Source organism: Dendrobates tinctorius, unplaced genomic scaffold (assembly GCF_039654945.1).
Source record: "Dendrobates tinctorius isolate UK_male_01 unplaced genomic scaffold, ASM3965494v1 ptg000012l, whole genome shotgun sequence".
NCBI classification, from domain to species: domain Eukaryota; kingdom Metazoa; phylum Chordata; class Amphibia; order Anura; family Dendrobatidae; genus Dendrobates; species Dendrobates tinctorius.
Genome location: NW_027361680.1, coordinates 4,021,649 through 4,040,741, shown reverse-complemented (window position 1 = coordinate 4,040,741; position 19,093 = coordinate 4,021,649). Strand labels below are relative to the sequence as shown.

Sequence of the window (19,093 nt, the reverse complement as noted above, 5' to 3'; positions counted from 1 at the left end):
CCCGCCCCCTTGCAGTCACATGACCATTCACATGACCATAGGTCCTATGCTGGCTTCCTAAACTTCAGCATCCACAGGTCCTGTGCATCGGTACTTTCTGGCTGTACCTGACCCCGGTACCCCTACATTGCGGGTGAGTCACTGCTCAGCGGAGGCTGCACGCCAGCGCTGACACTCAGGACATGCGCACTGGCTCAGTGAGCAAGTACAGTGCGGTGTTCCTGACAGGACCATAATTATTTCCATTACTGGAACAGTATCAAAAATGCTTGAATACAAGTTGTTCTGCCTTCTTCCATGAATGACGCTGTGTGGATTCCAGCGTACGGCTTAACCTTTCATCCACTCCCTGAAACAAGACTGTATGGGTGCTTAAGTCTATATTTATTGGGATGATATGGACAACAATGGGAGATGATAACAGACGGTATAGTAGAACACAGTAGTAGATGAGATCAGGGGTTGCTGTACAAAGTTGTAGATGATATCAGAGATTGTTCAACACAGTTATGGATGATTCAGATATTGTTGTACACAATGTGGATGATTCAGGTAAAAACGGAATACACTTGTTATAAGCAGTGGTTTTGCATGGAGCTGAGCACATGTGGGCTACTCTGGAGTTCGGCAGGAATAGTTACATGCTGCAAAACCCAGGCAGAAAGGAGGGGGCGGTTCTGAACAGTTAGCCATTTGGGGGAACAGAAGTTTCCAAACACATGAATAAGAAAGAGAAAGGCAACTATGACACCTAATGGCCATAGCTGGAACAGCACTTAAAATATCTTATTGCACAGAATGGGCAGAACACAAGCAGACACTTGTAGAGAAGCTACTAATTGATTTCCCAACTGACAGTCAGGGCTCAGTGGAAGAACAAGGCATAGGTAGAGGAGGTAGTCACCAAAGCAGCTGGGTCACCACCAACACATTGGAAAGCAGTGTTAGTGTAACAAGGTACCACGGGGTGGTAGTCATGACCAAGTCTATTAAAGCAACAGTCCATAAGCACCCCGGCCCCTTGCACATGAAAAAGGACAGGTGTGGTCCCAATCCTACAGCACAGTCAGCTACCTTCTTTCCATGCTCACTGCAACCACTGTGGGTGAGGATCCAGGAAAAACACAACAGGCACAGTCCTGACTCAAAAGTGAAAACTTTACTATACATGAAATGATGCTTCCTGCTCTATCCCTGCAGCTACTTGAGGCCACTCAGTATCAGTGGCTCCCAGGGTCCATCTACACTGCCTGGCAGTCTGAGGCAGACGTCTGCGGCAGCCTTGTCCCATCATCCAGGGCACTTTCTGCTCCTAGCCGTAGGAGCGTTCTGCCCTAGGCAAGCCTGTCCGGGCACTGACAGGGAGACAGGAATTTCATGTTACTTTGAGGCTGCTGACCCAGGCTACTGGATCAACTCTTGCTATCCCTAATGTTAACATGTTCATTACAACACAGTATATACAATGCAAGAGCATGGGAAAAAAGAGCATCACACAGTTCACATAGCATTAGTAAAACAGTAAAATGTACGCAAGGCATCCGGGTATCACACAGGGCACTCATACCTGGCATATGGAAGAGCAATGAGGGACCCCCCCAACTCCTTACACTCCTCCCTCCTAAAATATGGTCATCCCCGACCATACAGCTTATAAAACAAAAGGTGACATAGTTCATAAAAACACACTTAGTCTCTTTAAGGGGTCCTTCTGATACTGGTCCCTTTGCTCCTGGGACCTGTAAACATATGGGCCTGATGGCCACTTAATGCAGTTCCATAGTCCTGATCTGGCTCGCACCTCAGGTTCTCCTGATCGGCTTCCCCTCTCCCTCCTTTAACAAGATCACAGGCCCACCAAGATATTTGTGTGCTGCGCTTAACAGGGGCTAGTCCAGGGTTAAAATTGCACAAAGTTCTGGGTTAAAACAGTTCAGTCTTTGCAGCAGCTGCACACACAGTTTATGACAAGCAACCCTCATAGGGTTTCAGCCCTGTGATCCAGCAGGGGGTGCACAACTGTGCACAAATAAATTTGGAAGAGGGGGAAACAAAACACAGTCCTTTATCCGTGACCATGATGGCCACTACTGACATCTCAGTCCTGGTGCCATACTGGGCTCCTTGCACTTAAGAGATACGGAACAGAAGATGCATATTTTTTTCCATGTGCAATTGGCACAACACACAATTTTTCTTTTAAAGGGGCTGTGTCTGTCAATACATGGCACCGCATATGGCCCCCGGGGCCCAGACTCCTTTACAAATGATACCTGGTCCCATTCCTGTACGGGGCCCTTGCAACGAATAGATCCAGCATTCACATATACCCTCTCTCTCGTACTGTCCTCCAAAATGAATTCATAACCACTTGAGGGGTCAAATTACCTGATCACTCCGCAGGTTACCCAGCCAGACATATTTCCTCCACCAGGGCGCTGCAATTCTTGTACAACGCGGCATTCCTGACACTTCTTCTCTTGGATGACTCCCTGGATCCACCAAGCTTCTCCAGCAGTGGGCACCCTGGGCTCCTCCATGTATGCGTCACTGGTGCCAGACAGAACAGGCGCGGACTGGGAGGAAGCAGGTGCCACCAACACTGGGGATGACGGAGGAGTCGGGAGACGAGATGCCACCAGGGAGGATGGCAGGGCCACAAGGGTTGAAGGAGCAGAGACTATGGGCAGGAACTCTCTACTCACCACCGCTGCACCCAGTGACAGTCCTCTGGCACGGCCGCTGGTCTGGTGCTGGTGATCGCAACTGCAACAATCCCCCTCAGGGCAGCCTCCAGAGTCTTCTGGATTCCTTTCAGTTCCTGTCAGTGCACCGCTAATCCCTCGAACTCCTCGCTCTCCACTGGCTGCTTGTCCGACCGCCGGAATGGGTGCCATTCTTCCAGCTCCTCCGACCATCAGGCCTCGAAATGCAGGCCCGTCTCAGCCCTGGTCACAGATCGCCTACAGTCCTGGTGGCCGATGCCGCAGCAGTAAGACAAGCTCTATCTCTCCACTTTGTTAGGTAATGGCGTCTCCCCTGCATTACACCCATTTGTGGGTGTGGTCACTTTCTGCTGCTCCACCCATTTCTTCTGGTCAGACTGGGGGATGGCAGCTTCTTCTTCTTTGCCCGCACCCATTTAGGGTGGGAACTCTTCGCAGGGGATAAGGCATTCTTTCCTTTGGCACCAAATCTCTTACATGACTCCCACGAAAGGCGGCACCCACCTTCATTTTCGCGCCTCTGACCACTATCTCTGTGTCTGCATTCGGCACCATCTTAAAGTCACTGTCGGCCGCCCTCTTTAACTCTTTCATGGTGGTGAACAATTCAAAAATCTCAGGAATCTATTTCATCAGTCTTGGGGTTGCAGGGCTGCTAGGCTCAATGCTGCCGACTACGCCAAATGTAACAAGGTGGGATGGGGGGTGGTAGTCATGACCGAGTCTATTAAAGCAAAAGTCCATAAGCACCCCGACCCCTTGCATATGAAAAAAGACAGGTGCGGTACCAATCCTACAGCACAGACAGTTACCTTCTTTCCATGCTCACTGCAGCCACTGAGAGTGAGGATCCAGGAAAAACACCACAGGCACAGTTCTTATCCAACAGGGAAAACTTTAATGTACATGAAATTATGCTTCCTGTTCTGTCCCTGCAGCTACTTGAGGCCAGTCAGTATCAGTGGCTCCCTCCCAAACTGGAGAGCCACAACAGTCTTTCTGATGATGGTCCCAGGGTCCATCTACACTGCCCGGCAGACTGAGGCAGAGGTCTGCGGCAGCTTTCTCCCATCATCTGGGGCACCTTCTGCACCGAGCCATAGGAGGGTCCTGCCCTGAGCAAGCCTGCCGGGGCACTGACTGGGAGACAAGAACTTCCTGTTCCTTTGAGGCTGCTGATCCAGCCTACTGGATTAACTCTTGCTATCCCTAATGTTAACATGTTCATTACAACACAGTATATACAATACAAGTGCATGGGATAAAAGAGCATCACACAGTACACGTAGCATTAATAAAACAGTAAAATGCAGGCAAACCATCAGGGCACCGCACAGGGTACTCATGACTGCCATATAGGAGAAAGTGAGCACTGAGGGTCCCCGCCACTTCCTTACATTAGTATGGTATAAATGTGGCAAAACTTTAGGAGCTCAGCACAACATTTGGCACCACCATCTGATACGGTATATATTAAGAGGTGGCAGAATTAGAGCAACTGGGTGGGAGAGTACCTGTCCACATGTCTCCACAAGCTAACTGATGACTCAGCCCCATTTATGTTCTGTGTCTCCAAATTGGACACATAGCCTGAGCTTTCCCTTTATGCCTTGGAGGGGCTGTCCTGTCCTGTGAGAAGTGTACTGTCGGAACATGTGCTTAGCACGGCATAGTGTGATCACAGACAGGCACATCTGCTTGTCCACGTCCAACATGGAAATGCTAACATTTCTTAATATTAATCAGGTGTGGACCCCACAAGACTTGTCCATGCCTTTGGATGACTACACAACTATTCCAGCTGCACCCAGCTAGTATTCAACACTATTTGCCATTTGTTTCATTTGGGTGCCTCATCTTCAAATAGAAAACCCAAAAAGCTATGTTGCCTACCTCCTACTCCACCTTTTCCACTACACAACCACATTCACCTCCTCCAGTTGGACGTCTGCTCTCTGGTTGTAGCTTGCTCGTTTATTTTGCGTTCATTCTATGTTATTTTAAGTCAGTTCCATAGATAAAAAAACACTGAAAAAAGAAAAAAATACAAAAAACCTGTGTTTGATTACTACTCCATTGCATCTTCCACCTATACCGCCATGACAACCTCTTCCTCCATATGGACCTGTATACACTTCATGGTTCTAGATTGCTAGTTTTAGTTTTGTTAATCCTAGGTTGTTTTAAGTCAGATCCATAAAAATATAAAAAACAAGCAAAACAAAACAATGCTAAAAAAAATACAAAAAATATGTTGGATTACCCCTCCTTTGCCTCTAACGGTGAGTTTCCACGATCCGGAATAGCTGCAGATTGAACGCTGCGTACAGAGCAGCGTTTAATCCTCAGTGTCCAGATGTTATAGCATAGTGGAGGGGATTTTATGAAATCCCGTCTCCACTATGCGTTGGAATATGCGGGTGACACACCCACGAAACCAGAAATGCGGCGCATCTTTTTAGAACGCAGCATGTCTGTTTACTTTGCGGAGACGCTCAGTTTCCAGAAGGTAAATAGCCTACGCTATGTATACGATGTGGTGATTCCGGATGTGTTCAATGAACACATCCGGAATCACAGAGCGTACAGAAAGGGGCGGCGCTTTGGGTGGGGCGGGGATTCTGCTGCTTCCAAAGCACTGCAAAGATGCCAAGTGGAAATGTACTCTAAGGTTGGGATCACACATGCGAAAAATACCTGGCGCTGCCACCAGCACTCAGGAGCGGAGCATGCGGCTACATGTATTGCTATGCGGCCGTACGCTACGCTCCTGAGTGCCGGCGGCAGTGCCGAGTATTAACATGTGAGACTTGGCCATATTCCTTGCATGTGTGATCCCAGCCTTACACTCATACCGTCATGTCCACCTCTTCTATGCAGTGTCGGACTGAGGCACCGGGACACCGGAGGATCCTCCGGTGGCCCCGCCCCCAGGCCCAGCCTCTGCCTCCTTCATTAGTCCTTGCCCTGCTCTGCATGTCAATAGTGCCTACAACTGACTGGCCATGCTGTGTGCAGATGTCAAGCGCACCAGCGACAGGGCACAACTCCTAGACAAGGCGCAAACTCCCCTCATTCAGCTGAGAACACTGTGCCAGCCATTTCTACATAACCCTATAAATCCCAACAATGACGTCGCTAGGCTGTTCTGTGCACACAGGACCTGTGATGAGATCACAGGAGGGGAGGAGTCAGGGGTCACATGATCAGGGGCCTCAGTGTTTGCAGGACTCTACTCTGCTCTGCTGGTTGTCATGGTGCTGGAAGAGGGGAAGTTTATGTGTGGGGTCAGGAGGGGTATACAGTGTGGATGTAGCAGAGCTGTGTGTACGAGGAGTACGGAGCGAAGCCGTATGTGTACGAGGTGTACGGAGCAGAGCCGTGTGTGTACGAGGTGTACGGAGCAGAGCTGTGTGTGTACGAGGTGTACGGAGTGGAACCGTGTGTGTACGAGGTGTACAGAGCAGAGCCACGTGTGTACGGGTTGTACAGAGCGGAGCCATGTGTGTACAAGGTGTATGGAGCGGAGCCGTGTGTGTACGAGGTGTACGGAGCAGAGCCACGAGTGTATGGGGTGTACGGAGCGGAGCAGCGTGTGTTCAAGGTGTATGGAGCGGAACGTGTGTGTATCAGATGTACGGAGCGGAGCCATGTGTGTACGAGGTGTATGCAGCGGAGCGTGTGTGTATGAGATGTACTGAGCGGAGCCGTGTGTGTACGAGGTGTACGGGGCGGATGCCGTGTGTGTATGAGGTGTACAGAGCGGATCCATGTGTGTACGAGGTGTACAGAGTGGTACCATGTGTGTACAAGGTGTACGAAGCAAAGCCGCTTGTGTATGGTGTGTACAGAGCGGAGCCATGTATGTATGGAGTGGAGCTGCGTGTGTATGGGGCGAGCAGAGCTGCGTGTGTACAAGGTGTACAGAGTGGAGCTGTGTGTACTTGGTGTATGGAGCGGAGCCGTGTCTGTACGAACTGTACGGAATGGAGCCCTGTGTGTATGAAGTGTACGGAGCTGTGTGTGTGTGTACAGGGTGTACGGAGCGGAGCCACGTGTGTACGGGGGTGTGCGAAACAGAGCCCTGGGTGTACGAAGTGTACGGAGCTGAGCTGTATGTGTACAGAGCGGAGCAGAACCATGTGTGTACGAGGTTTACGGAGTGGAGCCATGTGTGTACTGAGTGGAGCCGTGTGTGCGAGGTGTACAGAGCGGAGCCATGTGTGTACGAGGCATACAAAGCGGAACCGTGTGTGTATAAGGTGTGCGAAGCTGTGCATGTACAAGATGTATGGTGGGGAGCATTCATACCTCCTAACCATCCCGGATCCAGCGAGACTGTCCTAATTTTGAGAATCTGCCCCACTGTCCCAGCCGGATGCTTACTTTTCCCGCGGACACAGGAGTACATGGCGGAGCCCCGAGGAGCACTTTAAAACTCGCACTGACATTCCACTTGAAGTGACGTGCTGGAAGCTGACCGGAAATTAGGTAATTTTGGGAGGAGATTGTGACAGAACCATGGAGGCACTTCAGGGAATGCTTCAGATCCATCACTGTGTCCTCCTCCGACAGCGGGATTGTCTTGGAATCGGGGATGCTGGCCATGTGAGTGGGTCATGATATGTCCTGCACCGGGAGGCTCAGGTGGGCATTACAATGGGAGCCGGGCTGCTGTAGAATCTTTCTTTCTCTCTTTGTTTCTTTCTCTCTCTGTGTTCTTTCTTTCCCTCTCTATTTTTTCTCTCTCTATCTGTTCTTTCTTTCCCTCTCTAATCTTTCTGTTTCTCTGTTCTTTCTTTCCCTCTCTAATCTTTCATTCTTTCTCTCTCTGTTTTTCTTTCCCTCTTTCATCTTTCTTTCTCTCTTTTTTCTTTCTTTCTCTCTGCTTCTTTCTTCCCCTCTTTCTTTCTCTCTCTGTTCTTCCTTTCTCGCTCTCTGTTCTTTCTTTCTCTAGTCTTTATTTCTCTTTCCCCTCTTTCTTTCTCTCTTTGTTTTCTTCTTTCTCGCTCTTTTCTTTCTTTCTCGCTGTTCTTTCTCTCTGTTCTTTCTTTCCCCTCTTTCTTTCTCTCTCTGTTCTTTCTTTCTTTCTCTCGCCCTCTGTTCTCTTTCTTTCTCTCTATGTTCTTTATTTCCCTCTCTAATCTTTCTTTCTCTCTCTGTTTCTTTCTTTCCCTCTCTAATCTTTCTCTCTGTTCTTTCTCTCTCTAATCTTTCTTTTTTCTTTCTTTCCCCTCTTTCTTTCTCTTTATCTCTCTGTTCTTTCTTTCTTTCCCCTCTTTCTTTCTCTCTGTTCTTTCTTTCTCTTGCCCTCTGTTCTCTCTATGTTCTTTATTTCCCTCTCTAATCTTTCTTTCTCTCTCTGATCTATCTTTCTCTTTCTCTGTTCTTTCTCTCTCTAATCTTTCTTTTTTCTTTCTCTCTCTGTTCTTTCTTTCTCTGTTCTTTCTTTCCCCTCTTTCTTTTTCTTCCTTTCTTTCTCTCTCTTTCTCTGTTCTTTCTTTCCCCTCTTTCTCTCTCTGTTCTTTCTTTCCCCTCTTTCTTTCTCTCTCTGTTTTCTTCTTTCTCTCTCTGTTCTTTCTCTCTTTCCCCTCTTTCTTTCTTTCTTTCTCTGATCTCTCTCTGTTCTTTCTTTCTCTCTTTTTTCTTCTTCTTTCTCTCTCTGTTCTTTCTTTCTCTCGCTCTCGCTGTTCTTTCTTTTGCTCTTTGTTCTTTCTTGCCCCTCATTCTTTCTCTCTCTTTTCTCTTTCTTTCTTTCTTTCTTTCTCTCTGTTCTTTTTTTCTCTCTCCCTCTGTTCTCTTTCTTTCTCTCTGTGTTTGATCTTTCTCTCTCTGTTCTTTTTTCCCTCTCTAATCATTCTTTCTCTCTATGTTCTTTCTTTCCCTCTCTAATCTTTCTTTATCTCTCTGTTTCTTTCTTTCTCTTTCTCTGTGTTAGGGGTCGAGTTTCCCCCACTGCACAGGGAGGAATCTCTAGTCATATCCTCTGCGGTCTTCCATTCCTCTGCAGCCGCAGAGATTCCTGGTCAGCAGAGACTTCGGTCCAGGCGTCTTGCCCAGGCTGATGATATGCGTCTGGTTGCTCATTCTGGCTCTGCTATAACTCCATGCTTGAGTCAGCAGCAAGTAGACGCTTCTGGGACTAAGTCCTGTCCTTTGCTTACTGAGCATGCCTGTTGGACGACCTCTCATTGGAGGTCGGAGGTCACACGCACAGGTCCCTTTCCTGCTCGGATTGGTCCACTACGGGGAAAGTCCCGGAAGGACGCTGCTATAAATGAGTCGCATGGCCGCTCGGCCATGTGCTAGTATAGACTCTTATGCTTCAGGTGTGTATGAGGATGGATGCATGTATCTGGTGACTGACTCATTTGAAACCCCTACACTTGGTTGTGCCTGTTGTTAGGGTTTTGGTGTTAGAGTCAGCGCCGGTCAGTGGCTAGGTTTTATGCCACAGCGTGTCCAGGTCAGCACCTCACGTAGCGCCATATTGTGCCATCCAGCACAAGGCACATAGTACCGCATCTACTGCGGTGCTGAGTGCTGGTGAGTCTAGAGGGACTCCGACCCTGTGTCTTGGGGCAGAGTCCTGTGACTTTACACCAGCGCTCACCTCGCCGAGCTCTGTGAGCTTAACAGGCTTCGGCATTTATGTTCAGCGGTGGTGCGGCTCTGTGAGGCAACAGAGTCCGCCTTGTACACACTGGGTGATGTTAACCCATGTGCGTTCACTTATTATACCGCTATATAGTGTCCGCCATTACCGAGCAGCAGTTACCATCTCTGCACGGTGGACCTCGGGCTGCGAATGCACCTAAATACCTTCTATTTTATTTGGTGCGTTCCGCCAGCCCCTAACACTCTGTTTCTTTCTTTCATTCTCTGTTTCTTTCTCTCTGTTCTTTCTTTCCCTCTCTAATCGTTCTTTCATTCTCTCTCTCTGTTCTTTCTTTCTCTCTCTAATCTTTTTTTTTCTTTCTTTCTCTGTTTTTTCTTTCTTTCTTTCTTTCTCTCTGTTCTTTCTTTCCCCTCTATATTTTTCTTTCTCTCTCTTTCCTTCCCTTCTTTCTTTCTCTCTCTATGCTCTTTCTTTCGCTTTCTGTTCTTTCTTTCCCCTCTTTCTTTCTCTCTCTCTGTTCTTTCTTTCTCTAATCTTTCTTTCTCTCTCTTTTATTTCCCTTCTTTCTTTCCTCTCTTTCTTTTTCTCTCTCTGTTTTCTTCTTTCTCTCTCTGTTCTTTCTTTGTTCTTCCTTTCCCCTCTTTCTTTCTTATTTTCTTTTTCTCTCCTTCTCTGTTCCTTCTTTCTCTTATTTTCTTTCTTCCTCTCTCTGTTCTTTCTTTCCCTCTCTAATCTTTCTTTCTCTATATGTTCTTTCTCTCTCTCTGTTCTTTCTTTTCCCACTTTCTTTTTCTTTCTTTCTCTCTCTGTCTTTCTTTCCCCTTTTTTTTCTCTCTCTGTTCTTTCTTTCGCTCTCTCTGTTCTTTCTTTCTTTCCCCTCTTTCTTTCTCTCTCTTTGATTTTCCTCTCTCTCTGGTCTTTCTTTCTTTCTCTCTCTGTTCTTTTTTTCTTTCTCTCTCTTCTTTCTTTCTCTCTGTCTGTTCTTTTTTTCCCCTCTTTCTTTCTCTCTCTGTTTTCTTCTTTCTCTCTCTGTTCTTTCTTTCCCCTCTTTCTTTCTTTCCTTTTCTCTCCCTCTCTGTTCTCTTTCTTTCTCTCTCTCTTTTCTTTCTTTCCCTCTCTAATCGGTCTTTCTTTCTTTCTCTCTCTAATCTTTCTTTTTTCTTTCTTTCTCTCTTCTGTTTTTTCTTTCTCTCTCAGTTTTTTCTTTCTCTGTTCGTTTCCCCTTTTTCTTTTTCTCTTTTTTCTTTCTTTCCCCTCTTTCTTTCTTTCTCCTTTTTCTTTTCCTCTCTGTTTTCTTCTTTCTCTCCCTCTGTTCTTTCTTTCTCTCTGTTCTTTCTTACTTTCTTTTTCTTTCTCTCTCTGTTCTTTCTCTCTTTCTTTTTCTCTCTCTGTTCTTTCTTTCTCTCTCTGTTCTCTTTCTTTCTCTCTCTGCTCTTTATTTCCCCTCTTTTTTCTCTCTCTCTGTTCTTTCTCTCTGTTCTTTCTTTCTCTCTGTTCTTTCTCTCTTTCTTTTTCTCTCTCTGTTCTTTCTTTCTCTCTCTGTTCTTTCTTTCTCTGTTCTTTCTTTCTCTCCTTTCTTTCTTTTCTTCTCTCTGTTTTCTTTTTTCTCTCTCTCTGTTCTTTCTTTCTTTTCCTCAGTACCAGCCACTGTGCCCACAGTACCAGCCACTGTGCCCATAATGCCAGCCACTGGGGCCATAATGCCAGCCACTGTGCCCTCAGTACCAGTCAGTGTGATCAGCTGTGCTAAATGGGTGTGGTCGGGGCGTGGACATGGGATGACTAGTAGTGAAAAGGGTGTGATCGGGGACGTGGCCCAAAACTTGCCGCAGCTCCCCGCAACCTTTGTCCCTCTTTCCCTTCAAAAGCTGGGAGGTATGATGGTGGGCCCCAAGAATGATTTTTCTCTGGTGGGCCCAAGGTAGTCCAGTTTGACGCTGCTTCTGTGCCTCCTGGATCTAGATTGCTAGTTTTAGTTTTGTTAACACTAGGTTGTTTAAGTCAGTTCCATTAAAAAATAAATTAAAAAAATTGAAAAAAAAGCACTGTTGGAGTAATCCTCCTTTACCTCTTCCATCCACACTGCTATATCCAACTCTACTTCCTTCTCCACTTGGACCTTTGCCTATTAATTCAAGATTATCATTTGTCTTTTTTTTTCATTGTTTGTTATTTTAAATCATTTATCAATCAAAATTTGTTTGCAAGACACTGGTCCTGTTCTTACCCCTATTTAGATTTCTTTTGCAGACCCTCAGCCCTTACTTTGACCATTTTACAGCCATTTTTAAGCACCAAAGTTCTTGTCCTCATTGACTTGTATCGGGTTCAGGTTCGGGGATAAGTTCTTATACCGAACTAACCATTTTATTCTACTTCAGCCAATCCCTACAAACTTGAACATCCATGGGTCTGCTCATCCCTAATTTCAATGAATAGGAGAAGCTCTGTAATTATTATTTTTCTAGAAGGAAACCACCTGAAGAAACACTGAAGGTAAAACACTGACTAGACACTGTGGAAAATGGGATGAAAAACACAGAGGTCATGTCCAACATTTTTTAAATACATGAAACATTACTGATGTCTGAGTGAGGCCTTACAATTTTATAAGACACTTACCAGAGCATGAGGGAGTAGATTCAGACCATTCTCCTGTGTTCTGACACCATAACAATGATATTCCTTGTAATTCAAATCCTTCATCACAAGTGAAGTTGCAGATAGATTTGTACCTGTACTCTCCGAATGTATCAGAACAATTTACTTCACCATGTTCTGGGCTCTGCAGGGCCTTACATTGGACCGCTGTAACAAAAATTGATTTTAAATTGACAACATATATTGAATTATGCAAGAAAACAAAATTACTGAAAATTTTAAAGCACAATCATAATAATAAAACCAATCTACATATATGCTGGCCTTTAATCTCTTAACCCCTTGAGGATCTAGCCACTTTGTAGGTTAATAACCAGGCCTCGTTTTTTAAATCTGACCACTGTTACTTTACGACGTAATAAGTCTGTAACTCTTCAATGGATCACACTGATTATGAGACTTTTTTTACAACATATTTTACTTCATGATAGCGGTAAAATTTGTTTAATATGACTTGTGTTTGTGAAAATATCGGAAATTTGGCGACAATTTAGAAAATTTCGCAATTATGGTTACCCCTGCACACCAGGGTGTCATACCCATAATGGTTACCCCTTGTAAGGCAACGCTTACTGAGCGTGTTGGGGGACACTCGCTTGTCAACCAGGTGAGGGCACACAGGCATGTTTTTGTCACAAAAACAGTCTATTTGGTTTATTTAGATGTCCTAAGCCACTTGAGGCCATGTTATAGATCACAGGCTTAACACATAGTCTATAACACTTCTTAGTACACGACTTAACTCACAGTCACTAAACATGCTGGACTTTTCACTGTCCAGGTGCCGTGGGTGACTGCACGCCGAACAGTCCAGTAACATCCATGGAACATAACAGGCACCAACAGTCTGTGGAGATACCTTACAGGAGCTCCTGCTCCACACACTGACTCATTGTCAGTCCTCACTCGTGGGAAAGCTGCCTCACTGGGATCACTGTCCTTGTGACCAGTGCACGCCCAACAGTCCAGACCCCCACAAGTACAATAGCTTCCCCCACACAGTGCCGTCACAGACTCTGCACATACAGGGCCTCTCTATTTGCTCTTCAGGAAGTCGTCCACTCCTAGGACCTTCCAACACTCAGGCGTTCAGGTCCAAGGCCTCTCCATGTGCTATTCAGTAAGTTAGGACCTTCCAACACACAGCTGTAACAGGAATCACTGACTCACACCCTCCATACCAGGGCGTTATACTATGATGAACACCTCTCCAAGTCAGGGGGCAAACCCGAGATGGTTACCCCTCAAGAAAAGGGGGCCATACCCGAGATTGTAACCCCTCCACACCAGGAGGCCATACTGTAATGAACACGTCTCAGGACCTTCAGTACATCACATTCGGTTTCCCCCCTTCACTTCCAGTGCGTGGAACGCATCACTTAACAGTGATACACATAGGCATATCCTGACCCTATCATCTGTTCAGAATTTCCAACGTATGGAACGCATCAGCCGGGATGACATTATTACCTCATTTCTGTTCCCTGCACCCATCTGCACAGAATGCATACGGTAAATTGGATTTCAGCAGATTCTATCTAACATTACCCCTTGATTTAACTCTTCGTGTGCTGATATAAAAGAAATTAATCTGTGCAGGCATTCATTAGCTCATGTTAGCTGTCAATTTATGTGGCTCTGGGGAGACCATAACCCCCCTCCCCCCATCCACTAGTCCCCTTAGGGAACAGAGAAATCCAGCACTTAATTAAAAACCACAAATGACCTAGGACACCGCTAATAAAGGTGGGATAGGAAATCTATGCCCACGTTCACACATACTCAAGTACATTAGCTGCTTACTGTATTCATATTAGGTCATGTATAAAGAGAAAATTTATATGCTTGTGTGGCGCCTCTGAGGGTTCAGTTGCCAGAGGTACTGCACCTCAGCATGAGGTGTGGTACTCCGCTCTCAGGTAAGGAGGAGGGGGCACTTCCCAGAACCCACACACTTACATTCAACACTGTACCTCTCAGGGCCTGGGAGGAGCTAGATAGAGGGTGTGGGTGGAGAAAGTAGAAGGGGAGGAGTCAGAGGGACTTGTCATGGAAACTGGAGTCAGTTAGAAGGAGGTAGTCAGTTGGTGCTGGGGACTGAAGGAGAGAGGAGCACATCCCTAGACTAGCGCAGCATGAGAGAAAAGAGGAGAGAAAGAACGGGTCCTCCCTTCCTCTCTGCCTACCATGTGCGTTCTTTGACCTTCCCTCAGTATCTGATACCTCTGTATCCGAAGAAGATATTTCTGTATCAAAATTTCTATAAATTCTAGTATTTGTCTGTGAATATGCTTTGTTATTTTTAAAGTCTTGTAAGTCCCTTATGAAGTATTTACGCTTCCTTTCCTTGAGGTGATATTGGAACCTTTCTAATGTATTTTGCAAAGTCAATTCCTTTGCTGCAAAGTCTGGTTCTGTTGAGAATTTCTTTGTGATCTCAAATTGAGTTTTTAATGTCTCATTAAAGTTCTATGGAGTTTGTTTCTCTTCCTCTAGGAGGATTCTCATAAATTGGTTAGAACAATCTAAGAATATATATAAATATATACATCGGCGCTCCTCTTAGTATATACTAAAGCTGCAGATGTTTAGGCAGCATCTGTGCTGCTGACTGGCAGTTAAAAAGATGCAAAAACAGAAAGGGAGCACCACGCTAAAGCTACTCACTACATAAGCCAGAAAAATAAATAAGTAGAAATATCAAATCAAAATAAAATTATATTACAATCACTCTCTATAGAGGATATAAAAATTTAGCATACGAGTGAATGAGAAGAAATAACTCCCTACCTTGGAATGATTCAATAATCCAGCAAAGAAAATGGTAACTGAGGAAAAACACATATAGATCTATAATATAAAACTGTAAGCGTCACTCTGTCTGAAGCCTTTATAGACTGCGCAAGCACGACGCGCCTGCGCAGTCTGGCTCCAGACAGAATAATAATAATCTTTATTTTTATATAGCGCTAACATATTCCGCAGCGCTTAACAGTTTGCACACATTTTCATCACTGTCCCCGATGAGGCTCACAGTCTAAATTCCCTATCAGTATGTCTTTGGAGTGTGGGAGGAAACCGGAGTACCCGGAGGAAACCCACGCAAACACGGGGAGAACATACAAACTCCTTGCAGATGTTGTCCTTGGTGGGATTCGAACCCAGGACCCCAGCGCTGCAAGGCTGCAGCGCTAACCACTGAGCCACCGTGCTGCCCATGAATGAGGCATCCAGAGGTAAGAGGAGTGTGTATGGCACCAAGATAGCGGTACACGTACACACTGCATACCTTGATCTCGGGCGCCATACTTACATACTTACCTGACTGGGAGGAGCGTTGTCGCGGTGCCTCACTTCGGCCGGAGACCGGGGCAGGAGTGCGCGTGGGAATTGCGCATGCGCATAGTGCTATCCAGCACCATTTTACTGAAGACACATTTGCAGAATCCTCCCCCGGCCTCCGGCAGAATGGGACAGTGCTGGACACAGGAAAGAAAGGTGAGTATAAATGTTTTTTTTGTATGTGTGCAGTTTAATAGGGGTGAGGGGACCATGTATACCAGGGAAGGGGGGTGAGGGGGACCATGCATACTGGGATAGGGTGGTGAGGGGACCATGCATACCTGGAAAGGGGGGTGAGGGGACCATGCATACCAGGATGGGGGGGTGAGGGGACCATGCATACCAGGATAGGATGGTGAGGGGTCCATGCATACCAGGAAAGGGGGGTGAGGGGTCCTTGCATACCAGGAAAGGGGGGTGAGGGGTCCATGCATACCAGGATTGGGGGGTGAGGGGACCATGCATACCAGGATAAGGGGGTGAGAGGACCATGCATACCAGGAAAGGGGGGTGAGGGGACCATGCATACCAGGATTGGGGGGTGAGGGGACCATGCATACCAGGATTGGGGGGTGAGGGGACCATGCACACCAGGATAGAGGGGTAAGGGGACCATGCATACCAGGAAAGGGGAGGTGAGGGGACCATGCATACCAGGATTGGGGGGTGAGAGGACCATGCATACCAGGATAGGGGGGTGAGGGGACAATGCATACCAGGAAAGGGGGGTGAGGGGACCAAGCATACCAGGAAAGGGGGTGAGGGGACCATGCATACCACAAAATGGGGGTGAGGGGACCATGCATACCAGGATAGGGGGGTGAGAGGACCATGCATACCAGGATAGGGGTGAGAGGACCATGCATACCAGGATTGGGGGGTGAGGGGACCATGCATACCAGGATTGGGGGGTGAGGGGACCATACATATCAGGATAGGGATCAGGGGTACCATGCATACCAGGATGGGGATGAGGGGTGCCATGCATACCAGGATAGGAGGGGGAAGCACATACCAGGATGGGAGACCATATACCAATAAAAATGCTCGCCACCCGGGCATAGACCGGGATCATAACTAGTATATATAAGGGCTATTAGTCTCCCACTGAAGCCTACTACAAATTTAAAGGTTCAGGTAATGAACTTAGCAAATATAATAAAATAGAATAGGAATAGGCATGAGGGAAGGATCCTTACTTGTGTCGACTCCTATAGTCATGCGAGATAGACTTCTGGGTAAATGACCAGAGGATTTCTCCACAGGAACAACTGCAACAAGAAGGATCCTGAACGCTGAGGTAAGGAGGTATGAACTAAGGAGTTCACCGGTACTTGCGTTTGACCACAGCGGAACGTAAGATCTTAGAGGTGCAACCACGGTGGAGGGAGAATGGGGACAGGGGAGCGTCCCACCTGAGTGGGACCCATCTTCGCCCTCACCGAAGGATGGAAGCACACGGTGTGGGCCGGCCGGGAGACGCCGCTGACAGTGCCGGAATGTAGAGGGGCGTGGTCTGGGTGATGTCACCTAGAGCAGGGAGCTGAATGCTGGAAGACGGAGGCTGAGAAGGGCCAATCGCCGATGCGTTTCAAAGGTGCACGGACCTTCTTAGTCAGGGCTGCTGGCCTGGGCTCTGTTCTGTCCACTAATAGAGAAGCAAGATGCCTGTCCCCCTGCTAAAATGCCCTAAACTACATATAGGATTCCTTTCAAAAGTAATTTTCTAGTAGTCCTGTTGCAATTGACCTGAAGGTATTTAATAAGGTGCAGAAAATTTGTTTTATAAATGCCACATGCACACTTCCGGACTTTGGTCTATCCTCATCAGGACACAAAAGTACGCCTGCGCAGTAGAGGGATGAAGCAAGCAGGAGAGTAGTATCGCAAGAAGAAGGGAGTTGCCGGACCTGCACCTGCGACACCTGTCAGATCAGATCACACGATGATAAAATTTGTATTGTTGCTTTTCTTAAACTTTGTACGGATACAACAAGAACAGGTCTCACATGGTGTAAAACCAGGGGCTTGCGCCTTCGGAGCCCTAACACTAGTATTACCTACCGTGAGTGCCACAATATTGCCTATTGTTTGGCATTTTCTAAAAACAAATTTTGGATACTTTGGTAAAAATTCTCCTATTATGTTATCTGATTGGAGAGTAGACCAGTGTTTCTGAATTATTTTAATACATTTTTTATAACCATGATGGAAATGTGTAATAATGGGTAACTTGCCTCCTTTTCCCATTTACTCAGCAGAATCTTATAGCGAAAAGGTGGTGTCATAGATATACGTACATATAAGCATACTAGTCCCAAGTTTTACACTTTAATACTGGGAAAAGGGTAAAAATGGCAACAGAATGTCTCCCAGAAAGTCTCCCACAATTTCTGCTGACTGTAGAAATACCCTATATGTGGTTGTACAGTACTACTTTGACATACGGAGGTGACTTGGGAGGGACGGAGCGCTATTTGCCTCCTGGAGCACAGATTTTCCTAGACTAGTTTGCAGATTCCATATAAAGAGCCCCAAAGTGCTATAAAAGCAGAATATCCCCTCAAGTGACCATATTTTGCAAACTATAACCTTTTGTGAATTTATCCTCAGGTATAGTGACGATTTTGAGCAGCACAACACTACCTTGATTTTTGCATTAATGTTTTTCTCTTTTCCACACAGAACCTGGTGCAGCACCACACATCCCGGTTCATCCTCTGTTGAAACGGCCCCTTGTCTACCAGCCACTGAACAGACACAGTCCCAAATATCCACCAGCGATTGAGCAACCTTGCAGGCTTCAAAGGCTGGGGAACAGGCAGTCGGTCCTTCAGGTTTTGCTCTCTCCCAGCCCTCTGCCGCTGCTTTTGCTGGGTCTTCTCGTCAGTGGCAGAGGGCCTGGGAGAGGTCAGGCATGCTCGAGTTTATGCAATTAAGCTCGGTCTTACAGGATGGGATTAGGTTGATTGATGACAGAGTGAAGAGTGGGTTCAAGGAAGTCAACAAATGCCTTGACCGCCTGGAAGCCGACCTTGAGAGACCGGTGTGCCATTTTTTTTTCTGCAATTGAGCGAAGCGTGTCAGAAAACCTTACTCCTCAACTCCAGCTGAATGTCATGCAGGCCTGCCAGGTTGCTTACAGCCACACATTACAGCAGCAGCAGTCCCAGCAGTAGTCACAATCCTACAATCAACAGGCCGGAGGATATTACCAGCAGCCAATCAACTTTCCAGCTCCCACAGCACCGAACTATCCGCCACCTCCACCGCCTCCAGTTCACCGAGCGACCACGCTGCCAAGTTCATCAACCCTGCAGCTAGCAGCATCCACCGTTCTCCATAGTCCAGCACCCATGCAGCCAGCATTATCAACGATGCTGCCCAGTCCACCACCCCTTCCCAGTCCACCACCCCTGCCCACTGCAGCACTCCTGCCCAGTCCAGAACCCCTGCCCAGTCCTGCACCCCTGCAGCCAGCAGTATCCACAATGCAGCCCAGTTCAGCACCGTGCCAGATGACTGCTACAGAGTACACCACTCCCACTCGGCCAAGAAAAGCAAGGTCCAAAAATAAAATCTTGCCACCAGGACCAAAACCAGGAGCCAAAAAACTATGCCCACATGGAACCCACCACCTCCACCCTCACCTACCTATTTGTCAATACCTTCTCTTGTGTCTCTGTGTCTGTTCCTTCCAGTTTGTCTATCGATTCCTATGATTCCACTTTGTTATCTATCCCCA

General features: G+C 46.8%; 1 protein-coding gene across 1 annotated transcript in view; it reads right to left on the bottom strand.

The window, feature by feature from the left end:
• The window catches only part of LOC141066014 (P-selectin-like), a 927,434-nt gene that overhangs the window by 173,134 nt on the left and 735,207 nt on the right, over positions 1–19,093 (bottom strand). The window contains exon 7 of the mRNA XM_073557950.1: positions 11,968–12,153. Coding sequence (XP_073414051.1) covers positions 11,968–12,153 — 186 coding nt within the window. The remainder of the gene's footprint in view (positions 1–11,967; positions 12,154–19,093) is intronic.